Source organism: Anas platyrhynchos, chromosome 1 (genome assembly GCF_047663525.1).
Source record: "Anas platyrhynchos isolate ZD024472 breed Pekin duck chromosome 1, IASCAAS_PekinDuck_T2T, whole genome shotgun sequence".
In the NCBI taxonomy this organism is placed as follows: domain Eukaryota; kingdom Metazoa; phylum Chordata; class Aves; order Anseriformes; family Anatidae; genus Anas; species Anas platyrhynchos.
The window spans coordinates 14,937,240-14,964,054 of NC_092587.1; the positions used below are offsets into that span (position 1 = coordinate 14,937,240).

A 26,815-nucleotide genomic window follows, 5' to 3' on the forward strand; every position below is an offset into this window, starting at 1 on the left:
GGGCGCGATGCGAGCCCGGCCCCGCGGGCTGCACCCGCATCAGCGCCATGCGGGGACTTGGGAGCCACACGGCCACAGGGTGCACACAAGTGGCTCACAAATGCTCACATTTGCAGCCAAACTCCCTGCCTGTCACACTACAGAGCCTGACACACAGGGAGCGAGCCAAATGTTCAAATGTGTGCACAAGGAGCCTGGGGCCTGGCGGCCTGGCTGCTGCTGAGCACGGGGTGGGAATGAAGCAAGCAGCGGGGCACAAGGCGCTGCCCCCACCCCCTGCAGCCCCATCAGATGCAACCGCTGGGCTGCAGGTCCCCTGCGCTGAAGCCCAGAGCTCATTGTCCAAGACCGAGGTGATGGAAAAAGAGGATGGAGTGAATTACTGGAGAGTCGAGAGGTTTCAGAAGGCTGCGGTGACTGAGTGAAGAACCAGGCCCTGCTGCTGGCCTGCATGCACTTGAGGGCTCTTCACCTGCACTAACAGCTTACTACTGAGTTACCACTGCCTGGTCCACAGTCAGTACCAACACTCTCAAGAGCTGCTTTGCTTTTTTTTTTGCACATAGCATACGCCAAGAGAAAAGTTAACCCCCTTCACAATCAGAAAGGTGAGGAAAGAATATTTTACCTAGCTAAAATAAAGCTTTCTGCCCTTGGGCAGCTCCCTGAAAGCTTCCAGCCTGCCCTTCCCACTGGTCTCCTGGGGCATCGCAGGGTCTACAGGGACAGCAGCAACAACTGCAGCACCGCCAGCTGCAGCCCACGAGTGCTCCACGTGCAGCTCACCTCGCTCCCAGCATAGGCCATCAGCCAGACTGACCAGAGATCAGCCACGTCCTCAGGTAAGCTTTGAATAACGAGAGGACAAGATTAGGGGGAAGGGACAGCAGGCTGAGTGCTTTTAAGATCACCGGGCCTCTGGTGGAACAGGCAGGGCACATGAGGAGCAGGCTGAACTCAGCCTCAATGGGAGATGCAGGCAGGGAAGGCTCAAGGATCCTACCGTGATGAAGGGAGATGCTGCAGAAGAGCCAGACGTGTATCACAGTCCTGCTCAGGTCAGCACTCAAGAGCGCAGGTCAGCAGGGATCATTGAACACGTTAGATTTTAATTTCTACAAGGAATAGTCGCCTATACTTAAGCTGAGACACTTCTGTGACAATTTTCTTGCTGTAGCTGTCAGTTATTCATCTTGCAGATCTTCCTCCCCTCCCACTCACCAGTGCCCCTGTCTTTGCCTCGATACATTTCCCCAAAGTTTGTTGGTCCTAAATAGTTTTGAAGTCATCGAAAGCTGCAAATAGGAAAAAAACACAAAACATATTGACCTGCTTAACTTAGAAAGCTCTGACACCTCTTGGTGAAGCTGTGGGATGGCATCGCTGTCCAGATGGTAACACTGCTGCCCCTTTCTGACTTTGATTATCTCCTTGCTCAAAAAAAAACCTTGAAAAAGATGACAGAGATCACCAGATACTTCAGCAGAAAGGGAGAAGCAGCTCTACCCTAAAAGCAACGCCCAAAACCACTCACTGTCAGCCCTTCGTAATCCTTAGCCAGATTGCTGCTCCCATCAGATCAAACAGGCGGGGATGAGATTTGGGCTGCTCCAAGTGCCAAACACCAGCGCGAGCCTTGCCGTCACCCCCTCCAGCAGCTTTGGCCTTTTTTCTCTTTCCTGTCTGAAATGAACCTGATTTACCTGGCAGGATGACCGGCAGCGCTGGCAGGTGCTGTCACTGCGTAACTCACAAAGCAGCTGAAGGAACTGATTGTGAATTGGTTCTGGAGGTGGGCCAGGCTCAGAGCTGCCCAGCCCCTTCTTCTTCCCCAGCACACAAAGAGCTGACAGAAACCCATCTTCATCAGCTCTTGTTGGGCTTTCTCTTTTACTGGGGCTTTGCTGCCTTGTTTCAGAGACAAAGTCAAACTTCATCGATATCACCAGCGCAGGAACATCTTAACTAATTCTTTTCCACCCAAAGCCAAACAATAATTACCACTCCAACACCATGATGTAAATTCTCAGGCAGTTTCCTAAAACACACCTTGTACAGTTGTACATGAAATAACGAAAACAGCCTTCTCAGTACTCTGATACTACGTGCGTTCACTATTTTCCCCATGTCCCCTGTTTGCATCTCCAGCAGAAGTATTTAAATGCTGTAGAGCAGCTGAAGTGCAGTTCAGAACTAGTGAGGGGCTGGAACCTGGAGCTCCATTCCCTGCCTGGTGACCCTGGAACAACTCCTGATCAGCCACCATCAGGCCCTCAGCAGCTCAGGAAACTCCTCAGCATCACTGCCCGTGGCAAGGGCATGGTGGCGATGTGCCAGGAAGCCTGGCCTTCCCTTTAGGGACAGGATCCCTGCTGAGGGAAGGTCCGGGCAGTGAAACGGCAGAAATTACAAATCCTGGGAGAAAGGGTATTCAAAGTCCAGGGAGTAACAGGGAGGTAGCTTTAGAAGTGCAAAGGAAGAAGAGGATGGGCAAGGTAACAACACAAATGGTCACCAAGCAGAGGTGATTTCAGACGTACATTTTGGATGGGAATTTAGTTTCTCTGAAGACGATTACCTGACCTGGTAATCCTGAGTGGGATTTCAGGACTGTGACACACAGAAGCACAAACCCTGCAGGAGGGTGCTCGGGGCACAGCACGGTGTTGGCTGCAACACGGCCAGACGGCAGCTCAGGGGGCTGGGGTGGAAACCCTTCAGCAATACGCTGTGCTGAAGCTGCTGAGATGCCTGCATGGCCGTCTCGTTTCGGAGATAAATGTGTTTAATAGCAACGTTAACGCCCGAGATGCATATTTTAGATGCTATTTTTGCACACTTTACTGGTCCTACATCAAACAAGCCTTTGTAAACTAAGCCGGCAGCACAGCATCCGATTCAGAGGCATCATTTTCCCAGTTAAAATATCTGTGTTGCAAGAGAGAGACTTGCTCCTGCAGAGGACACTGTAAAAACGCTTGTGCATAAGTAATGATGGGAAATAAACAGCACCATGGGTGGAAACGGTATCACCAAGTCTGCAGCACAGATCGCAGCTGCTTTCATGTAAAAAGATGGAATTTATAGTTATATTACTGATGTTTAAGAAGATGGAAGAAACCCTGTTTATGTAATACACAAAACACGCTCTTGAAGGGATTAGACTAAATAATGCCCTAAATTCAGCATCTTCCAGTCTAATAAAGGACATAAAACCTGCTCGGCAATCTGTTTCTATTTTAAAAGACGAGCCCTGGTATACATTACAAACATTGTTTGTAGAAGGGAGCTATGGAAGGAGGCTTGGTGGGCTGTTCTGCATACATTAATGCTTCATTAAAAATGCCATAAGAAGTAAGGAAAAAAAACCCTCTAAGTTTAAGATACCCTCCCACATACGGAAAAGGATTTTAAAGCACTTATTAAATTACTTCACTTGCTTGAGCAAAAACATGAGCTTTCTTGGAAATCAGGACAAGCTGATTATATAAGACCCAGATAGTTCTTTTTAAAAATGTTATTTCAACGCGTGGAGATTTACATCTACAGCAAAAGGGGGGAAAAAAACCACATGTGATTTGGGCTGTGGCTCTTCAAGGGATCTTAATGTGAATCATTTGGAATTACTCTGATTAATTAGTGACTATATTCATGTTGTGAGTACGGTGCTGCCCTCCTGGGGCTCCAAAGGCTGAGGCTGGGCCCTTCCTTTGGCTGGGTGCTGCTGCGGGGCCCTGCAGACCCCGCTCCCAGTCAGTGGGGCAGCCTTTTCCTGAGCGTGCTGTTAAAATCCTGTTTGCTCTGCAGAGTGAAGTCGAAGAGGAACGTGGAAATCGAGCTGTGTGAGAGCACACCTGTCTGGCACAGGATCTGTTTAATCGGGCACTACACAAGTTGCTGGAAAACCAGACAGTAAAATCTGACAGCACCACCTATAGCACAACAGCGACATCGCTGCTTGTTGGAAATTCCCTACCGAAGAGCTTGGTGGAACTGTGATTTGTGTTTAATGACTGAAAATAACTGCCCCTGAGCACTTTTATGGACAGGCAGGTGCTGGCCAGGGACCTGGGTGGGCGCACCCCTTTGCAGGGAGAGCAAAGCCACACGAAGCGGCTGCCCCTTGTGTTGATGGGAGCAGAAATGCAGCCTGGTGCTGATGTTTGCAGCAAAACCATTGTGCCTCTGTGCCTAGCGGGGCTGGAAACAGCCTCCAGGTGCTGATTTCAGGGTGGTCCCCAACCCTGCCAGGTCAGTGGTCAGTGATTGTTGCTGCTCAGGATATCAGCTCCTTGTGCAATGAACTCTGCTGCTTGCTGCAATGGGAAGGGGTGAGCTCGAAGAACTTACCATGAGCTGTCCTTGAGGCTGGCCCAAGCACTGCCATGTTTAACAGAAATGTTTCTCTTTTGGGAGATAAGCTGAGTTAAATAGGGAAAGAAGGGACAGAAGAAAGCACAGGGAAATACCCTGGCTGCTTGCAAAGTGCTCCCTTCAACACCATCCCAGGCCCTGGGACTGTGCCTGCAGCACGGCCACCTCACCTGGCTGGCAGTGCCACAGGGCAGCCGGCTGCCCCAGAGGGCTCCCGTGCTCCTGCCCGCTCCCCCTCCACGGAGCAGAGCAAATGGAGCTCGCAGGACACAACGCAGCTGCCCTATTTTAGTACCTGCTTCGGGAGGAGATGAATCAGCCCCGGCAGTGCCGGGTTCTCTGCTGGCTATAACGGGAGGCGAGCTCACACATCCCTGGCCAGGTAAATCCCACCCCTCACGCCGAACACCAGCAGGCAGAAGGGCACAAAAATGCTCAGAGTGCTCCTGATTCACGGCATTAACACCGTGCTGCACAGCAGGCATTCGAGATCCGCCGAGCAGAAGGAAAGCCGCAGTTAGCTTTAATATTAAGCTGTAAAGATTCTGATAACACGTGAGTTAATATCTGAGAAGTGGGTCCCCGGAGGAATTGCAGAGTTGTTACAGGCTGAAGCTGCAGAAAATTCCCATTTGTGAGGCTGCACCAGGCGTTAAGGGTCATTTCTTGAAGCCGTGCAGCCATCCAAGAGCCCAAAGCAGGCAGGGGCCAGGGCTGAGCAACCGCAGTCAGCAAAGGCTTGGAGAGGGCGAGTGATAAAAATACTCGAGAGATCAGCAAGACGCCTGCAGTTCAACAGAAGTTCACGTGAGGCACAAAGTACAGGAGAGCTCAGAAATCTTCTGATGTAATATTAAGGAACACAGGTTACCAGCCCCTGCGCTGCAGACCCCTGCCCACTGGTCTCAAGCTGTCTGCTCGACACATCCAGGGACGTTCGTTCCTGCAGCTCAGCGAAGAGGCAGGAGGTACAGCACCCCATGGTGGATCAGGAACAGGGAAGAGCTCCTGGAGAGCTCCAGAGAGAGGCATTTGGGAAGGGCAGCTCTTCAAAGCCGCCTGCTCCATGCCCTGGAAGTGAGGATGTTCAAGAAGTGTCCAAACCCTCCATGGCACCAAGCAAAAAGACCACAGTCCCACCAAAAAATGCTCAAGTGAGAACCTTGCAGCAGCCTGCTCTTGGGATTACAAAGCAGAAGTATTTTTATAGAGGCATCTAATGCAAAATGAATAAGGGATTCTGAACTGAAAAGTTTTCCGACTACGCTAGTTGGGCTAATGGAAGATGCTCTCCCTGCCTAAAAGCCTCCTTTAGGTGTGTTAATACCTCCACGGTCAGAACAATTTGTCAGTGTCTGAACATGACCACCGGCAGGCCCGATAACTGAATCAGTCTGAAGTTTAATTGTAGGCAAAGACAATCGTGTGCTATAGTTTAAGGACGGCATTCTCAGGTTTGTATAAAGGGATTGAAAAGACCCAAATCCTGTAAGTTCTCATAAGATCTTCATTCCTGGCTTTCTCTAATGGATCTGAAATCAGCAGCTTTGCCAGGACAGTCAGGACAGAGATTACAATAAAAATATTAATACCTGCTACATATATAGCTCTATCAGCACTATACCCATTATCCATTCCCTGTAATGAAAGATGCCATAGCTCGAGATTCAAGAAACCTGTAATTTTGTAATCAAATTAAACTAATGACATGCATGATTTTCAAAAAATACTCTTTTAATACGCATGTGAAGAGACACAGTTTGTATTTTAATATTCCAGAAATAAATCCCACTGACACCTACTGGTGATCAGCCAGCACTTCTGTAACTGGCCCAAGCATTACACTGGGCTGTATCGTGCTATCAGCTGCAAGAACTATAAATCATAGATACATAAATAATTACAGCAGACTCCTCTTGGCTGTGTGCTTTAGAAGCGTAGACAGATGGTGGTCTATTTTCTCAAATATAACCACTGCTGGCTGAATTTGAGTCATCTTGTACAATCTCAGTAAAAGCTGACCACAACCATGCAAGGACAGAGCTGAGCAAGTCCGGTACAGCTCCGTGTGACAACCTCTCCTGAGCCACTCAAGTGTGTAACACCAAGGCTGGGTCGGGACACGGAGAAGATGGCTGGAAATGTTAGGCCATTAGGAGCGAAATGATCATCCAGGCCTTGCATCCAGAGGATCCATGTGCTCGCTCTGTAACGTTCACAGAGCACTGATGTTCCTTCTAACGTATTTTAAAGATAAAATTTGTCTTGAAAGACAAAACTCTCCACAACTTTACCTAATATTTTAAGACCCAAAATAGTATTTACCTATAAAGTTATCCACCCTAGTAAGATTTAAAAAAATCTGACATAATTACCACTTCCTAAAGATCCCCAGCTGGTTGCTGAAGAACAACATTACAGGGGTTACAAACAAAGCTCTTGCATTTTAAAATTCCTAGCTACATTTTCATTGCTAAAGCTTTAAATGCCTCTCTTTCCTTGATTTTTCAACAGCTGAGAGAGGCTAAACTTTTGCTAAAATACAGCGTTAACTTGGACCATCACTGTGTGTGTGGCTTCCTTCTTTTGGAAGCGCGTTATGTGCTCATTCCAAAGGCACTGGAGGATTCGGATACAGGACAGGAAGGTGTTGTTGTTCTCCCATTTTGCAACTCATCCCACGAGTGGGAAGAGGGTAACAGTATTTATGGTAAGTCACCAACAGCACTCCTCTACTTTTCAAGACAAGCCCAGGTGTCCAGATAAGCTATTGCTCAATTGTCATTAAAGCACAGAAGAAAGAAGTATGATTCTTACCGGATGAGTGCAAGCCTGTCCTTTTCAGATGGATGATCATCAAGCCACTGGGAGTAGCGGGCAATGGACCACTCAGCCCTCTGATACGGGGAAACACAAACAAATACCAGTTACACAGAAATGCAGAAAAGGGCACACACACAATTCCAGAAACAAAGATGAAATAAGTGAAGGCGATAAGAGGCACGCTTAACACTGCGGCGATGCAGAATCAGTTAAGAAATCAGAGACAATTTAACAGAAACAGCCCAATCCGTTATTTTGGGAGCTCAGCGATGATTTCCTACATCAGCTGTTTGCCCGGTTCTGACAGCGGTTTGCATCTAGATTTCCTACATCCGACTGCAATTCGCAGTCTGGGACAAGACCGCAATTTTCTTCTACGAGCTAACTGACTATTAAGGAATTGAGAGCCCGTTCAAAATCGGGTTATTATTTTCATACTGTTAATCAATCAAAATATGAAATCAGTGACCATAACACCTTTACCACGATAAAAACAAAAGCCATCAAGCCATACAAAATACGAGCTTGAATATTTTTTAACTAAAATAACGAGGGTGAACAGCAACATTTGTTCCTCCTTAGGACACCTGCTAAGCAAAGACAGGTTGATCTTACTACCTGGAAGGGTGATTTTAACTCCGGTGGTGCTCTCGTGAACAAGAACTGAAGAATAATGCTGAACGGAATAACCTCTCCCAGAGCTGGGCTATTAGCAATATGCTCACTGGTCTGGAACAGCAGCGGTCTGGAAAAATGCAACAATATTCTTGTGAAAGGAAGAAAAAGCTTATCTTATGCATTAGAATAATACCTACACGGTGGCAATATTGTGTTAGGATAGAATCACCTCGTTTTTTTCCCACTAGTCTGTATCTCAGGTTTTCAACAAAGGTTCGGTTTGTAAAAATCTACAGAAGTTGTGTATTTTAATTAAACAACACAGGACTGTACATTTTGTGTTTCAGTGAGAGCACATAAGGTAACTACAGAACTCACTGTCATAAAGCAGCAGCACTGAAAGCAACACAAAACGTTACCATTTGGCCATCATTTGCATGACAAAGACTTTTAAATCATAGTTACACGCTGCTCAAAATTTAGAAGAACTTCAACATATTTCTGCTTCGCTTGTGGGTGTTGCCAAAAAAGCTCTCAGTTCAATCAGAACAGGCAAAAGGTACTGAGTCAGTTTTGAAACACAGCTTGGTCCTATCACCAGCTGTTAGCTGCTGCAACTCACCTGAATGACCTCAGCTGCCTGTAGGATTTTCCCAGGTCAGAGACTCGCCGACACAGCGGTGCTACTGCTAACTCCATCTATAAAAACAAACATTTTAATTTGAGTTAGATTGTCCTCAAATCTAAAACTCAGCATTAAGTAGTCTGCCTTTAAATAATAACCCAGGCTTGCAGGCCAATTCATCAGTTTGTTGCTGGTGGCTGCTTTTGAGACAAGAAGCTTTCTTTCATACCGCACTGCCCAGGCCAGGACTTCAGCTCATTTTTGGCAACACGGTAAGCGCCCCATGACAAACAACAGCTCTTCTCCCTGGATGAGAACAGGATGGGCTCTCATGAGCTTGCTGCAACTACGTCTTTGCCTGAGCACATTCATTCTGCCAGCGATGAGTTTCCAGATAAAGCACTTAGGTCAGGGTCCCAAATAGCCTGAGCTCAGAATGGGAAGAGAGCAAATCGAGGCAGGTTTCCTCAAACCATTACAAAACCAGCAGAAGCGCACACATATTTCAGCCGGGCACCCTTTCCTTTGGTGAAGGATGAGATTGAAGTAGTTCATTCTTGAATCCTCGGCCCCAAATTCAAGAGCCCAAAACCCACATAGACTGGCAGGCAGCTGGGACCTATTGCCACAGGGTCGTATGGAACCAGACAAAAGAGCATCCGTAAGAGCATTATTTTCTTGCTCAACTGTTTGCTCCCTGTTCAGTCTCTGAGTTACAGAATCCATCTTTAAAAACAAGCAATTTTAAACTCTTTGTGTTCTTTAAGCACAAAGGAGTTCACCTGCCTTGCCGAACAAGAGCCAGACCCAGCTCGGTTTTTGTGTCATTCACGTGAGACTCAATTCCTGTCACAGAATCTCCATTACCAGCGAAGACACAAAAGTGAGAAAGAGCAATTTCACCTCCAGATCCCCGACTGAACCCTTCGGTACCATTACATGGCAAAAATGCAGTCAACACACACAAGAATACAAACAACACCGTTCAAAAATAAAAAGCTTCGGTAAAGTCATTACATCCAGACGTGGATTAAGTCTTTATTTTTTTCGTTCCTGAAGTGTCAGTCAACAGAGGGAGGCAAATTTTGTTCTTGGTGTAGATTTTTTTAAATCCCCAGTTTGGAAAAGCATTCAGACTGATTTCCACACAATGCACAATTAAGATGTTTCAAAGGATCAGAGCTAAAATAAGTAACCAGATGAAAACCACCATACAAACAGCTTCCCATTTAAGTAACATTGCTGAACTAGTGTTAGAGCACTTCTAATAATACAGTGTTTAGGGTGAAGCCTTTAATACTGTTATTCCTTCCAGCTGCAGCCTCTTCTCAGACAGGGCAGGCGATGGGGAGTGCATGTTCACAGGACAGGCAGCTTCTCCCTGGGATTTCTGCAGGGAGCTGCCCCAGCTCCAACATAGCGATGAAGCTCAGCACAAGCTCAGCACAGGCTCAGGGTTGTTTCCCCAGGTCTCTTGGGACACTTCTGAGCACCTACAGGAGCCAAGAGGCCAGCCTGCTGCACAGGAGCAGGAGCAAGTGGCCGAAAAGAGGAGTTTATTAAGTAGGATTCACTGCATCATGATACAAGACCTTGAACGACAAACGATTTCTTCAGAGCTTCTTTTCAGGCATCAGTATTAGCTAGGGGCAGCTGGAAGTAACTGGGATCCTCCAGAAACCAGTGTCCCTGTGCAGCTGGGAGCTGTGGGCTTGTAGCTGCAAAGAACTTGGGAGAAGATAATCCTTGTAGGTGCCTTAGAGAATTTGATAATAGGCAACAAAATGCCGCTCTGACTCGTGGAAACAGAGAAGCACGGATCAAACTGTACCCAGGAGGAGAAAGAGATCCCAGCACAGCAGAATATAATTCTGCTTAATAAGTTTTAAATGATCGTTTCTCTCCTGAAACATAACATGATGTAATGAGACGTAAGTGAAACCTTCTACAGCTTAACCAGTTCCTTATTAAAACAAATTTCACTGATTTCTCTTGAATATATTTAGTGGTTTCCATAAATTAACATTTTCAGTCTTAAATACTAAAGAATAAAATTTCCTTCAGAAAATTCTGTTACTTTGTCTTCAACCTTTATTCACGGTAGGGAATTATTAGTATTGCTAGAGCTAGATAAATTTAATGGCAGCAGATGGTTGATTCGTGAAGTACTAGTTGCCAAAGGGAAAAAAAAATGTTTTTAAGCTTTGCAGCATACTATACCATCTCAAATTGACTCACGAAGAGTGGGAATGAGTGAAAGCTGATGTGGTAAAAATGCACATAAACCACAGAAACTGTTTTTTTTTTGTGTGTGTTTTAATTTACAACACTAGTCGGCTATGTGCTATAATCCAATCCCTCCGATAAAAACTATACTTCATGTAACAACAAAGATTGTGTTTTTTACTTGTATTTTAGCTATTTGTCCAGATCCAACGATATAACGAGATGCCACAGGATCTTTCTGCTGCTGCAGTCCCTTCTGCAGGCCCTCTGTGGAGGTTTTGTGCCTCCGCCGAGCACCACGCTGGGTGGCACCGCTGGCTCAGGAGGCTCTGGGCACGGCTGCTGGTTTTATGGTGCTGCAAGAAGCCAGAGCACACGTCGCTGTGTCATTCTGCCACCTGTCATCACCTGAAGCTGCATCGAGTGTTGAGTCATGCAGTGTGGTTCTGCTGCAACAGCTTTTGTTGTGAGATGTAACTCCAGCTTCCAAAGCATTTCGGTGAGCTTTGCCAGGTCAAGTGCTGCTTTTGGCTGTCTGCGAGCCAGTACTTGTACCAGGGGTGTGTGTGAGGCCCTTCATACATCCACATTCAATGGGCTTTACATACGTAAAGATGAGTTGCATTTTTTGTTTCCTTTCCAAATTTCTCTCCCCAAATCACATATTTGAAAAATTGTATGTGCAGGTTAAATTCAGTAAGAAATGAAGTGTCCCAGGAATAATGTGTGACCACGACTAACGTGAGATGATCGTTATCACAGCACCTCGGGACCTGTTGGAGGAGAAGCAATAACAAGTGCATGTGCACATTGAAAAGGGAGAGCTAGAATGGAAGAAGGCCTCAAGACTGCCTCATTTCCGCTAACTTTGTTCCAAACCCATTGCTTTTCCATGATTTATTCATGTTATTTTGTTATGCTTCGCAGAACAGAAGGGCAGGCTCTCGCCCAACTCCTATACAGAACATATTCCTCTTCTCCATGATTCCTGCTCTCTAGGCCTAAAAAGGCTATGTTAGCTTTTCTTCTCCTATGACCCTGTCATAGCCCACGGCTAGTTGGTCAATTATCTGTTGAACTATTCACTGGCTAGCCATATTGTAAAAAAATCCATCACATGGCTGGCTTCTCTAATCGGATTATGTTCAGCAACCCAAGGGTGAAGTTAATACGTAGTCCAGATACAGATAATGCATGTAGATTGAAGGGTGCTTTGAAAAACCCCACAGTGAAGTTATTGTTTTGTGCCTATTGTGGCATTTTTAAGATCCCTCGTTACCAAAAAGCTGTTTTTTCAGTTGGAAAATCTTAGCATTAAATTTTTAGCAATTATATTTCCTCCTGGCCAAGATGAATTCCAAGTTTTTAAATGTTAGCTCGAAATGCTTTTTTTCTAGCCATTCAGCAGGAGAGAAAGCTTTAACAAGCGAGGGAGCAGAAGAGTGAATTATTGTATGAAAGAAGCTGGCCTTGAAGGGATGTGGAATTTGATTTCTCCACCGTGCAGCAATCCCAAAACGGCTGATGTTTAAGTAAATCCTTCAGCTGCAATACCTCCAAAATATTGCACATAAGAAAATAGTTTCCTCCTTCTGGCAGGATAGTTGGCATTAAACATTAAGTCCATTTTATCCTTAGTAGCTTTTGCCCTTGTGACTACGACTGTGATTACAACTTCCTGCTTCCCTTACTTCTCTGTTAAGAATCTAAAAAGAAGAGTATCTTATGAAAAATTATTAAAAAAAAATTTTAGTTGTATTACCTTGCTTGATCAAAGGAGCAAACCTATTTACATTTAAAAAAAATGTAAGATTATTATCCTTGCTTTTTTAATGCATATTAAATCAGGAAAAGATTCTGACCATAAGCTAACCAGCAACAGGAACATTATGTCTATGTTAGAATTTAGTGTAGTCAACTTCTACGGTAAAAACATTTTTCTAGGAAAATTCAGTAATGCCAAAACATTTTTCAGTAACATATTGACAAAAACTTGAAGAGCTGGTGGCAGTGTTAACTATGCCCCATCAAAACAGTTCGACCACAGTACTGAAAGACGACTAAAAAAACCCTCAGGTCACACCTAGATAAGAAACATCCGAAGCTATATACAGCATGGTATTAACTCAAGCAGGACCAATAAAAATATTTTCAGCCACTCGACAATGGCTGAAAATAACCAGTCATGACAAGACACGGGGTTCGTGGCAGAGGCAGTGGCTCCAGCTTTCCATGTCACTGCAAACACAGCACGCAAACCTGTGCCGTGGATTGCACAAGATGGGAAATCACATCATGCTTTCACACATGAAGCCTAAGGACAACTTAGTCTTTGAACATCTAGACTAGTTGATTTCAATGTAGTTGTAATTTGTAATTACTATTAATAAACAGCCATTTTCCTATATCAGTTTACAAAGTGTATGTAGCAGAGTACTAATTTTCATGCCAAATATTACTGTAGAATCCCCATTTCTTCTACATAAAAGTCTCAGTTTACTGTGTTTATATCTCTTCCTTGGCTGCACTGTCCAGAAATTCTACCAGGCTTTAAGAAGGCCTGAACTACCAGCCACAAATCCCAGGGCATGCCTCAGTGTAAGTGCTGTAGCAACTCTGAATACCAAACAAGCTAAAGGGTCCTCTGGAGAAGAACTGGTACTCCCCAGAAACAGAAATGAAAAACCATCAGGGCTTGCTTGCTTGCCTCCAGCAGAACATTTTTTCCAGTCTGACTAGAACTGAATTTGAAAGTGAAATTTAGTATTACATACATGAATATTGAATCGTGATCATCTTAAAAATACAAAAACAAATGAAAACAACCTGATCCAGGAATTTGTGGGACTGAACTGGAAAGTAATCTTGTCCAATTGCCTGTATAAAAGCTGCGAGCATGAGTAGAGGTGAATTCAGCCTGTACACTGGAAGTATTTCAACAATGAGAGTCCCAAGAAACAGCACAGTATGTGATAATAAGCTTGCAGCATTGCAGACATTTCCTAGGGCTTAAAAAGCTTCTGTGTTCCTGTAAGCACTGATCTTCATGAAATCCTGATATTCTGGCATATTTCATGCCTATCGTACCTATTTTACGGCCGCCAAACTAGCAGACAACTGGTCTTACTGCTGAAATATCTGTAATGCCTAAGATAGCAAAAGGCAATACTGAGGCTGTGCAAACAGGATCAGACAGAGGGTGCGGGTTCAACAGAATTACAGCAGTAATTCCCAACTGTGTAAGCAGCTGAGCCTTACTCGAGAAAATTGGATCTGTTATGCACTTCACCGGACCCAGTTCTGAATGAAGAAAGCTTGAAGCCTCTGTTTTCCCTCTTCTGTGTATAGATACCTGTTGTTTTGAGGCAACTTATCAGTAAAACGAGCCCGTGGTGCAAAAAAAGGTCACATCTGGCTGTCAGCCAAAGTAATTCTGCTAAGTAAGAGGCAACTGTATCTCTAAGTGACCTGGAAGAAATGTGGTAAGAACATCTAATAAGATGCCCAAAATCTGATGCAATCCAAAATTATTTGACTTGCAACATAAATGTTTATAATAGGACTTCAAGTTGACCAAAGCTGGATAGATCTGCCCAAGTCTTCTGCTTGCAAGTAATCCCAGAACACCAAAAAAGGTTTTTAAATCTCAAAAGACAGTTTGAAGCCTGATAATGTAACCCCTTTTCAGTACAGAAAATTCAAGATGACTCTACAAGACAGAGTACAAGCTAAAGCATTTTATAAACAAACCTCCTCCTACACACACAGTGTCTTTCCAGGCAGGTTCTTTCCCTCAGCTCTGGCGTCTGTCCAGCAACACAGTGCCTTTCTGGGCCAGAAAGTACTCTGCACGCAGCATTTAGGGCTGCTTGGGAAAGCTGTCCTTCCCATCAAGTCAGAAACCCAGCTGAATTCCTCAGCCCAGGGCAGCAGTGAGCTCCCCTTCCCTTGGGAGGAATCCAGCCATCTCCTCGACAAAGGCAAGCACCACACCAACAACAGCATGGAAGCGAACTGACTCCCGTGCTGGATTGCAGCCACAATTCAGGCTGAGCACACAGAAAACGTGCCTAGGACAAAGCTACACCCTCCCCAGCAGGGCGACCTGGCAGCTGGCACTGGTTTACATGTTCTCCAAAACTCATGGATTTTGGGGAGGAGGAGACACACCCCAGAAAACATGGACATAAGGCAGCCTTCAAATGCAATACACTTAGTCTATTTTCTGTTATCCTGAGCAATCCCAGGCCATTCTGGACTCTAAAAAATCCCTGCACAGCCTGGGATGCCCCAGGGAGCTCTGTGCAGAGATACCTGAAGGTACAGAGTGAGTGGACCCAGTCAGTTCTTGTATAAGGCCACTTTTAAATAAACCAAGCATGTTATGCGATGTGAAAATGAGAAAAACACAAGGAAGCCCCCAGAAGCAGCAACTGTCAAAGGCAGGAGACAAGAATGAGTTCAGAACCTTTTTTTTTTCCTTCCTCAATACAAAAGAAAAATCAAAAATTTATCTTCACTCAGCTGTCCGATCAGGAGTTACACTCAGCAAGGGGGAAGAACATGCAATCCCCCTACACTCTGATGAAAACATACCTTCATTTCTTACTTAAAAGGCAACCTGTGTCAGAACGAGAAAAATATGTGTTTAAAAAGATAAACGAGTGATATTTTTAGTATTATAATAATAGGTGCTTAGATCAGATGCTCTGAACTGTAGAATTAGGTAAGGATATTTCCCAAATTTATACGACTTACTTTAGCACTGCAGCATAAATTACAAAAATTATTTATATTCCTTCCAGAGGAGGAGTCAAGTGTCCTTTTTTTCTATTTTACACCATTGTCTTCAAAATAGCAAAGGGAACAGAGCCTTCCCACTGAACTCAATTGAACACTTCCCTGTAAATTCTTTGGTTAAAGGCTGGTCTGCTGCTTTTGAGTAATGAATGCAAAAACTCTACCCAGGAGTAATCAGTAGAAGGCTGTTGCATGGTTTAGCCCACTGTTAAAAAATGACAATTGTGTAAGATCCTGAAAGCTGAAAGAGCTGGAGTTGATCCTTTCAATACCACCCATAACCAAACAAAATGCCCCAAATGGAATTGCCCTGATACCTGTTATGACAGCTGAAGTCCCAGTCTGGAACATGAAAAGAGGGGCTGGTTCTCACACAGAAAGGTTTTTGATGCCTAAGGGCTGACACAGTGTCAGGCAACCTGATCTGTATGTATGTCCTGACAAAGACTTTTTTTCTTACCTTTTTTTCAGGGTACTTAAAGGCAAAAGATACAAAGCAGCCACGACCAGGAAAGAGAATAGTAATTCCTCCGCTCCCTGCCTTCCTCTCCTACCTCAGTCTCCTACTAGCCAAAAGCAGCCCTCAATACACAGACAACTGGTGTCTAATTCCCTTTTCCACTTGGATAACCTGTATTCTTTGGGCCAATTTAGAGGATGCCTGTGTTCTTTGGCAAGTTAATCACACGGTGTTACTATGGACAAATTAAATTTAAATATAGCAGATAACATGGAGAAACAGTGGATATCAATCTAGCGATTTGTTTTGTGTTTTAGTTCAGTATAAAGATATGGGTAAATCTGAGAGACAGGTGAGTCAGGTCAGGAAGAGAATCCCACAGGAAAACTGCCCTTCTATTAATGAAAGGGCAATTCTTCCACAGGATATTAATATTTCTTTAGCTTGTCTCTTCCTCTGCAAGGCAGGTGAGCTAGTGATTAACCACTGCTGGCACCGTGATATATAAAGCAATTAAGAAAACGACACTCTATTCCATTACAAGAGAGAGAAAGAATGAAGTGAATGAACAGTGGCAAATGATGGATGTACCGAAGAGGTCAGACAAGATGGATAATATTTCAAGACGCAGCTGAAAATAAATGAAACAGTCACTTGATGGGGAGCTGTCACACCTCCTTGAATGTGCTTTGTGGTGACAACTACTTGGTGGTGCATTTCTCAGGAATCAGCATCTCGGAGAAAATGTTTGGAACTGGAATGCACCAATCTCCACAGGTGCCTGTTTATACTTTGCTGGGGGTAAAAGTATTGATATGTTTCAGAGAACATAGTGAAGCAACAACAAAAAGCAGAAGCTGGCATTAGGGGTACCTGTGCGAAATCCGCCGCAAGCCGCATCTTCCCACCTTCACCAAGGGGCCTTATTAAACTGGCATTGCGAATGAAAAGTTCAATTGCTCTTTGAGCCATGGCTTCAGTATTATCAAAGACGAAGTCTAAACACTCAAAATGTCTGAAGTAGTCACTCATTACTCTTGCTATAAAACCCTGTAGTTCTTTCATGTAGAGAGAACAAGGGACATCTGGTTTTCCTGAGCTGGATAATGATCTGCCAAAAAAGAAGAAAAAAGGAAAAAGAAATGGAAGCAGTTAAATTCATCTTTAAAACACAACCAAAATCTACAGGATTCTTTTTCATTTTTTTCCCTACCCCATGAAGCCATGGCATGAATTATAGAGTATCGTTTAGGCTCAGAATAGAGTGTGTAGCTCTTTCTGAAACCGTGGTGAAAAAAATCTGCCTTACCAGCCATTCCCATCCTAGCAAGATAAAGGAAATCACCCCACTCCCACCTAACTTGTAGAGCCTCTGCTAGTTTGGAGCATAAAGCTCAAATCCAGCACTAAATTTAAACATCCCAGCTGTTGACATAAAATTCTAATAATGGATCAGAAAATACATGTCAGAGGGTCACTAGTTTAGCCTATCCCAAACCTGTTCTCTGCCTAGAATTAGTTTCATAGATTGCTCCAAGCCAAGGATTATGAAGGCAATCTAATTACCACAGAAGCAGCACAGAAGCTAGAAAACACAGAAATAAATCACCTTCCTCTTTCTTTGAATCACAGCCAGGCAACCAAGCTATTCCAAACTCAGGAACCTGAGCATGCAGGCTATCTAACAAAACTCAGCCTTTGGATGGAATCAGTTTATCCACTCTGACAGATATCTTGCTAGTGGCAGCAAAAGAAAGATGGAGAGGGTAAAATATTGTTTTGTTTTAAGAAAAAACAGAAGCCAAAAGGAAAATGAAAACCAACTCTGAAAATATACCTTTTTTTTCAGTGAATTTCCAAGACAGAAAAAAGAAGATTGATGTCTATCGACCAAATCTTCTGTGTCTTCAGGACAACTCATGATATAAGAAATATCACAACAGGGATAAGCAAAACAACACTCAAGGCGAAAGCCTCCAGTATAGCTAGGACCTGAGATGTTTGCAGATAAAGAATACTGGAAATGGTAATCTACATTTTTACAGAAAAGTGGCTTAGCATAATAAGTCTGAAAAAAAATAATTGAACCATTTCACATTTAGTAGTAAGGTAGAAACATTTCTTTGTAATTTTGAATCAGATGCTCTATTTAGGAACACTAACAATTCTGAGAACTGCCCACAAAAAAAAGGAAAAAAAGGAAAAAAAAAACAGTTTGAAAGCAGAAGAGGGCTTTTAAAGCAGAAAAAAAATGGCCCCTGCTTGGTTTTCTTTGCATTTTAAAAGGAATTTTACTCAACAGATACAAAAAAAAAAAAAAAAAAAAAAAAAAGGAGGAAGACACGTGTTGCCTGATTAATTTGTTTCAATAGCTATAATTCTGCTTTCTGTGTTAATTGACCATAATGTATCACCTACCTTCCCCTCAATAATCATGGGCTCTTGCTCCAAGGACATTGTGGCAGTAACAATTTATTATGCATATGGCAATAATAATTTATTTTGCATATGCAGGATGTCTTACTAAGGCAATAGTAAATTTAAAAAAATATAATGGTATTTACCCAGAAAAATCTTCCTGGTGCATAGTGATGATAATAGCTTCTACTGAATCTCCTACAGAGTTCAGTAACGGTTGAACAGCACTACCCATTAGATCATGGACTGTCTAAAATAGAAAAAGGCAGAAATAAGGAACAGAAACTACAAGCATTTGCATTCTGGCACCTCAAAAATACCTTGACAAACAGTTGATACCAACAGCATCTTTTTTACCACTCAGTATTAGGAACTGCTAAGCAGAAGGACAAAACCCTAAGATTTAACTTTAATTAATCTAACCAGAGAAGTACATAAATAAGGCTGTTTACTACTTCTTTGTACATGAAGCCTTTCTTTCAAGAATGTGCAGAACAATCTAGCATTCCTGGTTTGCAGACAGACATGTTCTGGTGCACACAGCTCATTCAGCCATTCACTCCCCTGAGACAGGCAAGCTGCCCTTCATTCCTCCGCACACAGCCGCTCCCAGATTAGTGCACAGCAGGATGGATGTGCAGAGCTGTCACCCACAGCACCCAGAGCATAGCCTGGCTCTCCACACCGCCCCGCGGAAAAGCACCAGATAGCATAAAGATCACAGGGTGGTTTGTGTGTGTGTGTGTCAGGGGGTGGTGATAAAGGATTCAGTTACTGCTGGGTGCGTGCTGCAGAGAAAGATATTTATTTTCACAGTCTGATGACAACTGGGTTCCGAGCATTATGAGAATATTCTTAAATACAAACATTACTCAAGCTGTGCCTTGGCACATGCAACACTTATGTAGCTGCAGATAAGACAAAATAAAAATTGCAGAATATTTGTCTGGCTTTGGCTAACACACATTCATACAAAATACCTGGAAAAAAAGCATCCATCTAAAAAGTAACCAAAAAAAAAAAGCAAACCTCAACCCTCTCCCTGCAGCATCTGGACATTCAATTACCTTTAAGGCAGCTGTAATTGTTTGCTCAGCAGCTGCTGGGAATGAGCTCTGGTTGGCAATGACCTACAAATGTTAAAGGAATTGTTAACAGTCAACATTCAACAAATGATTAGAATCTACAACTTTTATTTTCGTTTAAAAACATACTGATTTATCCTTGGTAATGAGTGGAATATATATGTACAGATAACTATCGAATGTGTTTCATACAGACAGAATTCTTAATGCCCCACTATTAGTCCTTTGCTCTCCTATTTCCTGTGGACTCTGCTGCTACCTTGGAAAAGAAATTAATTAAGTGATTTCAACTGAAATTTAGCTGAAGGGTTAATATAATCAGAATAAATTTAACTGGTATATTCTCCTGCTGCTTTGTGCAGAATTTATGGAGAACTGTACAAGCAGTTCTATGGCAAATATTTGAAAAAATGGTTGTGTTCTTTCTCATTTCTATGACTTGTGATACCAGATGTTAAATAGCTGCTTATGTACAGCTACAGCAACATTAGAACTAACATATTAGAGGAACATTCTATCAATTTCCTTACAGTTATGAACATGCTATATAATAGTATTTTTAAGCCAGATAAGTACTGAACTCAGGCTGAATCATATCAGATCTCCCTCCAACACGAAGGCACATGAGGTTCATTACTAAATACACCACAGAAAGCAGACTTAGAAGTTGATCTACCATCTGTTTGCAAAATCCAAGCAAATTTTATAGGTTTTTTGGCCTTTTTTAACACTCTTTAAACATATCCACAGTCAGAGGTTGTCATGATCTTGTTTCTAATCAGGCCAGGATTTAAACATAATTAATTACAACCATCACTGTATCTGTTTGCATTAATTTATAGAGAATGTGTAGCCATTGATATCACTGAGTCAGTAAACTGGAATTGTTTGTAACTGAGTCCTCAAAACATTTCTATGCTAGACTTTGGTCACAGGAAGAATGCACACAGTGAGGTACTACTTTCTTGATTTCACCCTTTCACTCCTCTTTTCAATTTGGCCATAATTGTGGGAAAGCAGTGGGGGTTTCTTAGGAAGTTAAGCTTAGGCTGGGCCAGGTCCTGACAAGGGCTATCAGGCTTACCAAGACTAAGACAGAGCTTTTGTGATAAGAAAAAAGAAAAACAAAGTTCAACTGTTTAGGCTCTTATAACAATGGCAATGAGATGTGACTACTGTTTATAAAACACATCTTTCACTCCTTTTTTAATATTGACACCTTATCACATAGCAGTGCTTACAAGGGCCAACCAAGTCTCAAAAAGCTGTACAAATGTACATTAAGATGCAGTTCTTAATCCAAAATTTGACAGTATCTGTCAGAGTTCTCATCAGCTAGTAGGATAATATGCATACAATACAGCAAAGAAGTTAATATTATGGAAAGAAGAGAAATATCAAAGCAAGCCCACCTTCAGAACTGATTGGTGTAGTTTGTACAGTGAATTAACCACAGACACATTCCTCCTCTGTCCCTCTGTGAGAGGTCCAATCACCTGGCTGGCATCTCCTTGAGTAGACAGCTGCAGTGATTACAGAAATTATTGAAACAGTATTAACATCAGCTCCTTAAACAGTGCATCACCTCTAAATTGTCGTTAGCTAAACTTAGATCATGGCAGAAAATTAGTTCATCCTTCAGAACCGATGTTTTCCATTTAACTTGATTCACGTGATTTCCATCTCCATGTAACACAAACTGAAACAAAAGGAACAAGAAGCAAAAAGGACAGCTGCCTCAGCTTACAAAACCCACAGCACTCAGAGCCAGGTGTCTTGGAGGTTCCCAGTCCCTGCACATCTTCAACTTTATCATCCAAGAATCAGCCAAAGTCTTCTACTGAAGGATGCTGCATTGGAACTCAAAATGGTGGGTGAGCTTTCAGTCCTTACTTCTGATAACCATTCAAGCATCTCCCTAAAACCTCTTTATTCTTCAAATAGGTGGCTTCCAACTTTGTACATATTTGTGGCTTGTAAGCAAACAGGAAAATAGAACTGCAAGAACTCAAACTGCTACTCCTCCCATTAAAAAGAGTTTTCTGCATGAATCTTCCAGCAAAACCCAGAAAATTAATTCTTCATATTTAAACTCCACACAGTGTGTGTTTTTTATCATTACCACAGAAATCAAAGTTCCAGGATGACACATAAATAGCAATTAACTGCAGAACAGTTCTCTAAGGATACCGCAGCATATGTTTGCAATTTAAAAGAAAATAAATTGTAATTGGGAAACAAATGGAAATTTTCTTGTGGACAGAAAGCTAAAAAAATATGAAGAATTGACAAAAGGCTATGTGAATTCTAGAAGTATGTCTAAATACTACAGCAAGAATAGCTATTAATAGAAAGCTTTGCTGTGATATAATTATCTCACTAGCTATCTGTATTTCAGGATACAAAATTATCCTCCAGGAAACTCCTGAAGATGCCTACATCTGAAAGTCTCCCAGTAAAAATATATTTGACTCATTGAACAAGTCATCAAGAGACCTTTATGAAGTGTGTCTTTAAACAGTTGTAGTTCCTGTGGAAAGCTCCTAAACTAAATATGCAGTAAAAAAAAAAAAATGTTCAAGAAAAGGAACAAACGTGACATGAAGATTTTTAAGGTAAGTGAAACAACAAATGTTTACTAGAGAAAGCCTATTCCTGCACTTCCCATAGCTTCCACTCAGCATAAACACAGACATCATGCAAGCAAAGTTATCTAGGATTTGCCAGCATTGCTAATAATGTTTTAGACAAGTTCTTGCAAGCACACACGAACACAAATTTATTCACAGCACTACAGTGACAGTATCAGTTCATTCCCATTTCTTCAAATTTAGGGCTTATTTCGGAATAAACAGCTTTCTGAGGCCTTTGCAGAGGCAGAAGTCTTTCCAACATACCTTTAATTGCTTGACATCAGGATGTATCTAGACTAGCTGATAAATAAATCATCTCAGCAACTCCCTGCCTGCTTGTTGAGGACAGCCATGTAAGCTACGTACAATCCTGCTTGCTGCCTAGTATTGCAATTTGACAGACCTGGCTGCTTTTAAAGATTCTGCTTCTCACACTTAGGGCTTCACAGATTAATAACTAAAGAGTCGTGCAGAGAAACACAACACCCTGTCCATCCAGCTGCCCACCCTCACAGACCCCAGTAACCTTTTTTCACACCTTTTTTAAGCACTGTATAGACTACTCAATTCAGCTGTATTTTTACAGCTATTACACATAAGAGTCACCATTAGGGCAGCCAATTCTGCATCCTAGTCACCTAAATTTCAGTTCCTCGGAGTCTGTTACAAAGGTCTCACGATTTCTTTTTCTTAGTCATTATGAAATCATTAGACTGTGTCACTTTAGCTGGTAAAAACAGCTTAACTGGTAAATAAAAACAGTAACAAGTACAAACACAAGCCTTCTGCAGAGCAAGCAACTCTTGCAGTAAGCAATAGAGCACAACAGATTCACAGGCAAAATCTAAAAATGCCTTAAAAAAAAAAAAAAAACTTCTGAAATGATTTACAATATGAAATTATCTTCAAATTAATTGGTTTGAACTTTGACAGCTAGATGTGTTGCTCCCTCGTGCATTTTAATATAAGGTCCCTGGCCACAACAAGGCTTGCAACACCCAACTCCTGCAACCAGCAGTAGGAACTGGGCAGCTCCAGGCTCCCCGAGATGGCTTCTCATGAAGGTGTGCCATGGAAATGGTTCCCTGCCATGGACAGCCAAAGTCTCAGGTGGTCATTCCTTTCTCTTGCTGTAACCCAGATTATTTATGTGATCTTGCCTTGAGGAAAGAAGTTTTTGTTTGCACTGAGGTCTACCCAACAGTTCACATACATATACTTCACCACGGGCATATATTTGGATTTCAGGTAGACTATCATTATTCCAATATCCCAGTGATTCAGACTGAATTCTTGACACCTTGAATCTCCATTGAACGATCTGCATCCAGGTTGGAAAATGTCACTGTCTTCCCCCAGTTCCAACGAAGTACGCTTATGGCCCATTTACTTTAGACACAAATCATCCCTCAATTTATTTTCCATCAAACCTGGTTTTATCAATGAATCATAGTCATCATTTTCTATATATAGCAAATACTTTCAAAGTTCTGTGCTGCACATAAGTTTATACACTTAAGCACACCGGTAATGTAACTCCTCCTCTGTTATCTGTCTGCTGGGGATTGCACCGTGTAAATAGGTTAAGTCAAATAAGTATGAATAAGCCACATCCACTCAGCTGTTAAGACCCAGTCCCTTTAGAAGAGGGGAGTAGAGACAAAATCTGATGCCTCTGTAATCAGTTTCATTATCCAGAATTGCAGAAGGCCAAAGGGGTGAATTTATGCTAAACAGAAATTGGGAGAACAGAAGGGGTGACTTCATCCCAGTTCAGCATCTGTTTTGGGAAGGGAACTGCTAACAGACGAAGCTTAGCCCAAGTACCAGATCCCATCTCCAGGGAACCATCAATTACCCTGGGAGTTAGCTGGGGCTGAGCCTGCTAGCTGAGAAAACACAGGAAAAGAAACCATGCTGAAGCCAGGCCTAAATGAGCTGTAACAGCAAGGACTGTAAGTGTCCCACTTCTCTGTATCCATCTTTAAACATAGCAATTGCTTTCTTATGCTCACTTCAGTTGAGTGGAATATTCTCACTTTCACCTCAAAAGCTGTTTCCCATTTACAACTATTTAAAGCACAGGCACCCCCTACCCCAGCAAGCGGCAATTGTAAAACAGGTGACACATCACTACTGGCTCCCTTTGCTGACATGAGATGCTGGTGAGGGAGAGAAGTCTCCCACCAGCAAACACCAGCCAGGGCTTTGCATAATGCATCACCAGGGCTGTGTCTTGCGGTACCCTCAGGAATGTGAAAATGAGCTGCTGTTCCACTGGGCATTTCAAGAAAACTCCAAGGGCAGCTGCTAGACTAAAATGAGAATGAAAACACTGGAGGAATTGCCTTTCTGACACTCGCTGAGGTAGGAGGTTGAAATTTGCTCAACCTAGCAGCTGAAAGAAGGAGGCTAGAAGACTTTTTACATCCAATTCCACAAGATCTGAAGACTAAAAATGTGGATGTTTATTCATGAGGCAGATTTGGCTATAGTTTAGAGAAATGAGTTTAAAGAAAGTCATCAAGACGTTTTGCAAGAGAAAGGTGTTAACCATTTGAGCAGTGTAAGGACTCAGCCTCAACAGTGAAAGCCACAAACTTATCACCAGGCTGAACAAGGGAGGGGGTTTCTGTAGTCAGCACCACCTTGTGTCCTAGAAGCTACAGCAGAACAACACAGACCCACAACACTTTATTATTTAAAGCCCTCATGAATTAGCATCTGGAAAAATACATAGTGACAGGCCTTAAGGATATGTTACCGAAAAATCCTTTAAAATGCACAAATCAAAAGCTTCACTCTGACAATACTTGCAGAAAAAAAGACTGAAGGACAATTTATGCTTTTATATCCTAAGCTAATAACACAGTTAAAAGTTTTCATCTATCTTCAGGTATGAATTAAGAGTCTTCTCAGGTAATTTTATATATCTACACCCACAATAGTGATCCATAGACCCCTTTGAAACCAATGGTATAAAATAGGCCTTTATAGGCCACGATTTGTTTCATCCTAATGTAGAAGTCCAAACAAAATACACCAGGCTCCTCCTCTCCATTGAGTACCAATGGAACTTGGACATGTTTTCAATGTCTATAAATGTCTGCATTAAAGGCAACTAAGTTATAGCAAGTAAATCTTCCCTCCTTTCTTCTTGCTAGCAGACTGAGATGTTCAACCCCATGTTAGGGGACTTGGAAGTGAAATGTGGGAAACTGAAATACAGAACTAGAAGTTATCTGAACTAAGTTTGCTTCCTGTCATAGGTATCTGTGTTTTATAAATCCAGTTCATCACCAGACCCTTAAGACAGCAGTATCATGCAAGTTGTACGGAGATCTGCATTGAAAATAATGTTTGACCATATTTGTATATATGCTAATATTGTATCTGATTATTTGTTATTATTATTTTTTGGTAGTGAAATCACAGCAACTTGTTTGAGGAAAAAGTCTTTCTCTGGAGACAAACTGCGACATCAAAAATGACCCATTCTAGATGAGGAGCAGTTACCTAAACCCAGTGACCTGACAGGTGACCAGGAAGCTTGTGTAGATTTCCGTGCCCCAAAGCCCTTCTTTCCCTATCTGCCAGCTCAGTGGGTGCCTACTGCTGTCATCAGTTGGAAGTTTTGTTGTCAGGGGCTTTCACACCTGGTAAAATACTGATACAAGTTCCAATGAAGACAAATGCCCTGAAATAAATGTCATGAAATTGCTGGGATTCAGACTGATGTAACCATCCAAATTTAAAACATTGTCCAACCCATTTCACTCTTAAGAAAGTGTTGAAGAAAAACCAAGTATTACAGGAGGAATAAAGAAATTGTTTCTAATACAAATAATGCTTTGATTTGCACGTGTTATTGAAATGGAGCAATGTAAGAAATCAATTAGATGGAATTTATTAAGTAGTTTATTGACCCAAAAAGGACACTCATAGAACCTGATACACAAATAATGTGTCACCAAGAGGAACAAGCCAACTGAAGGCCTCTGACTTGCTTCGGCCTCACTTGACTGAGAACTGTAAGCCATGACCTCTGGGCTCTGACCAAATTCAGAAGTCATGTAAAATAGTTTCTTTTAGTTTGTATCCTTCCCATACTAACGTGGTCACCCTGCCTCCAGACTGCAGGTGCCTCGTGTCTGGTCAGAATGGTATTTGCACCATTTCTGTAGACCCACCTTGGAAATATGCTTTGGAAATAACCAGATCAAGTTGTCTAGACTTTACTCTTTCCCATGCATAAATGATATATTTAATTTGGCAGCATGTATTGAGAGATGTTGAGAGATGTTGTGGTAATTTTTCTTTGGGTTAAATTGCTGTTTTCACCAGGAAGCAATTAACGCATAATTTAGATTAAGACAAAAAATAACTAATTCATTCTCTCCTGGGCTATAAAAAATGCTGCTTGTCTTTTTTTTTTCTTTTTAAGAATGTTCAGATTATAGCTACTTCTTTTCCCATAATCTGTTTAACTTTGATTCAGAGTGATTAACTTCCCCTCTTGCAACAGGTGGCAGCTCAGAAGCGACACTGATTTGCTAGCTGTTTTGCTACCATTCCTTTCACAGATTACACATTTTGTGAAGAAGCTCAGTTTCACACTTAGAAGCTAAGATCTTGTGTACATCTTTCATGACAGTTTTAGAGAACTCCATTTATTTCATTTCTCTGTTCGAAAACAGCCTCACAAACCCACTCTTTAAAGAGCAGGAAACAACATCGTAATTTAGGAGCACCG

General features: G+C 42.4%; 1 protein-coding gene across 2 annotated transcripts in view; it reads right to left on the reverse strand.

The window, feature by feature from the left end:
- Nucleotides 1–26,815, reverse strand: part of COG5 (component of oligomeric golgi complex 5) — a 180,859-nt gene that overhangs the window by 2,596 nt on the left and 151,448 nt on the right. For both annotated transcript variants that reach the window (XM_072032652.1, XM_072032653.1), the window contains 7 exons: nt 20,842–20,952; nt 19,412–19,474; nt 18,491–18,594; nt 16,800–17,037; nt 8,438–8,514; nt 7,816–7,942; nt 7,192–7,271 (listed from right to left, as the gene is read on the reverse strand). In XM_072032652.1, the coding sequence (XP_071888753.1) occupies nt 7,192–7,271; nt 7,816–7,942; nt 8,438–8,514; nt 16,800–17,037; nt 18,491–18,594; nt 19,412–19,474; nt 20,842–20,952 (800 nt within the window). The remainder of the gene's footprint in view (nt 1–7,191; nt 7,272–7,815; nt 7,943–8,437; nt 8,515–16,799; nt 17,038–18,490; nt 18,595–19,411; nt 19,475–20,841; nt 20,953–26,815) is intronic.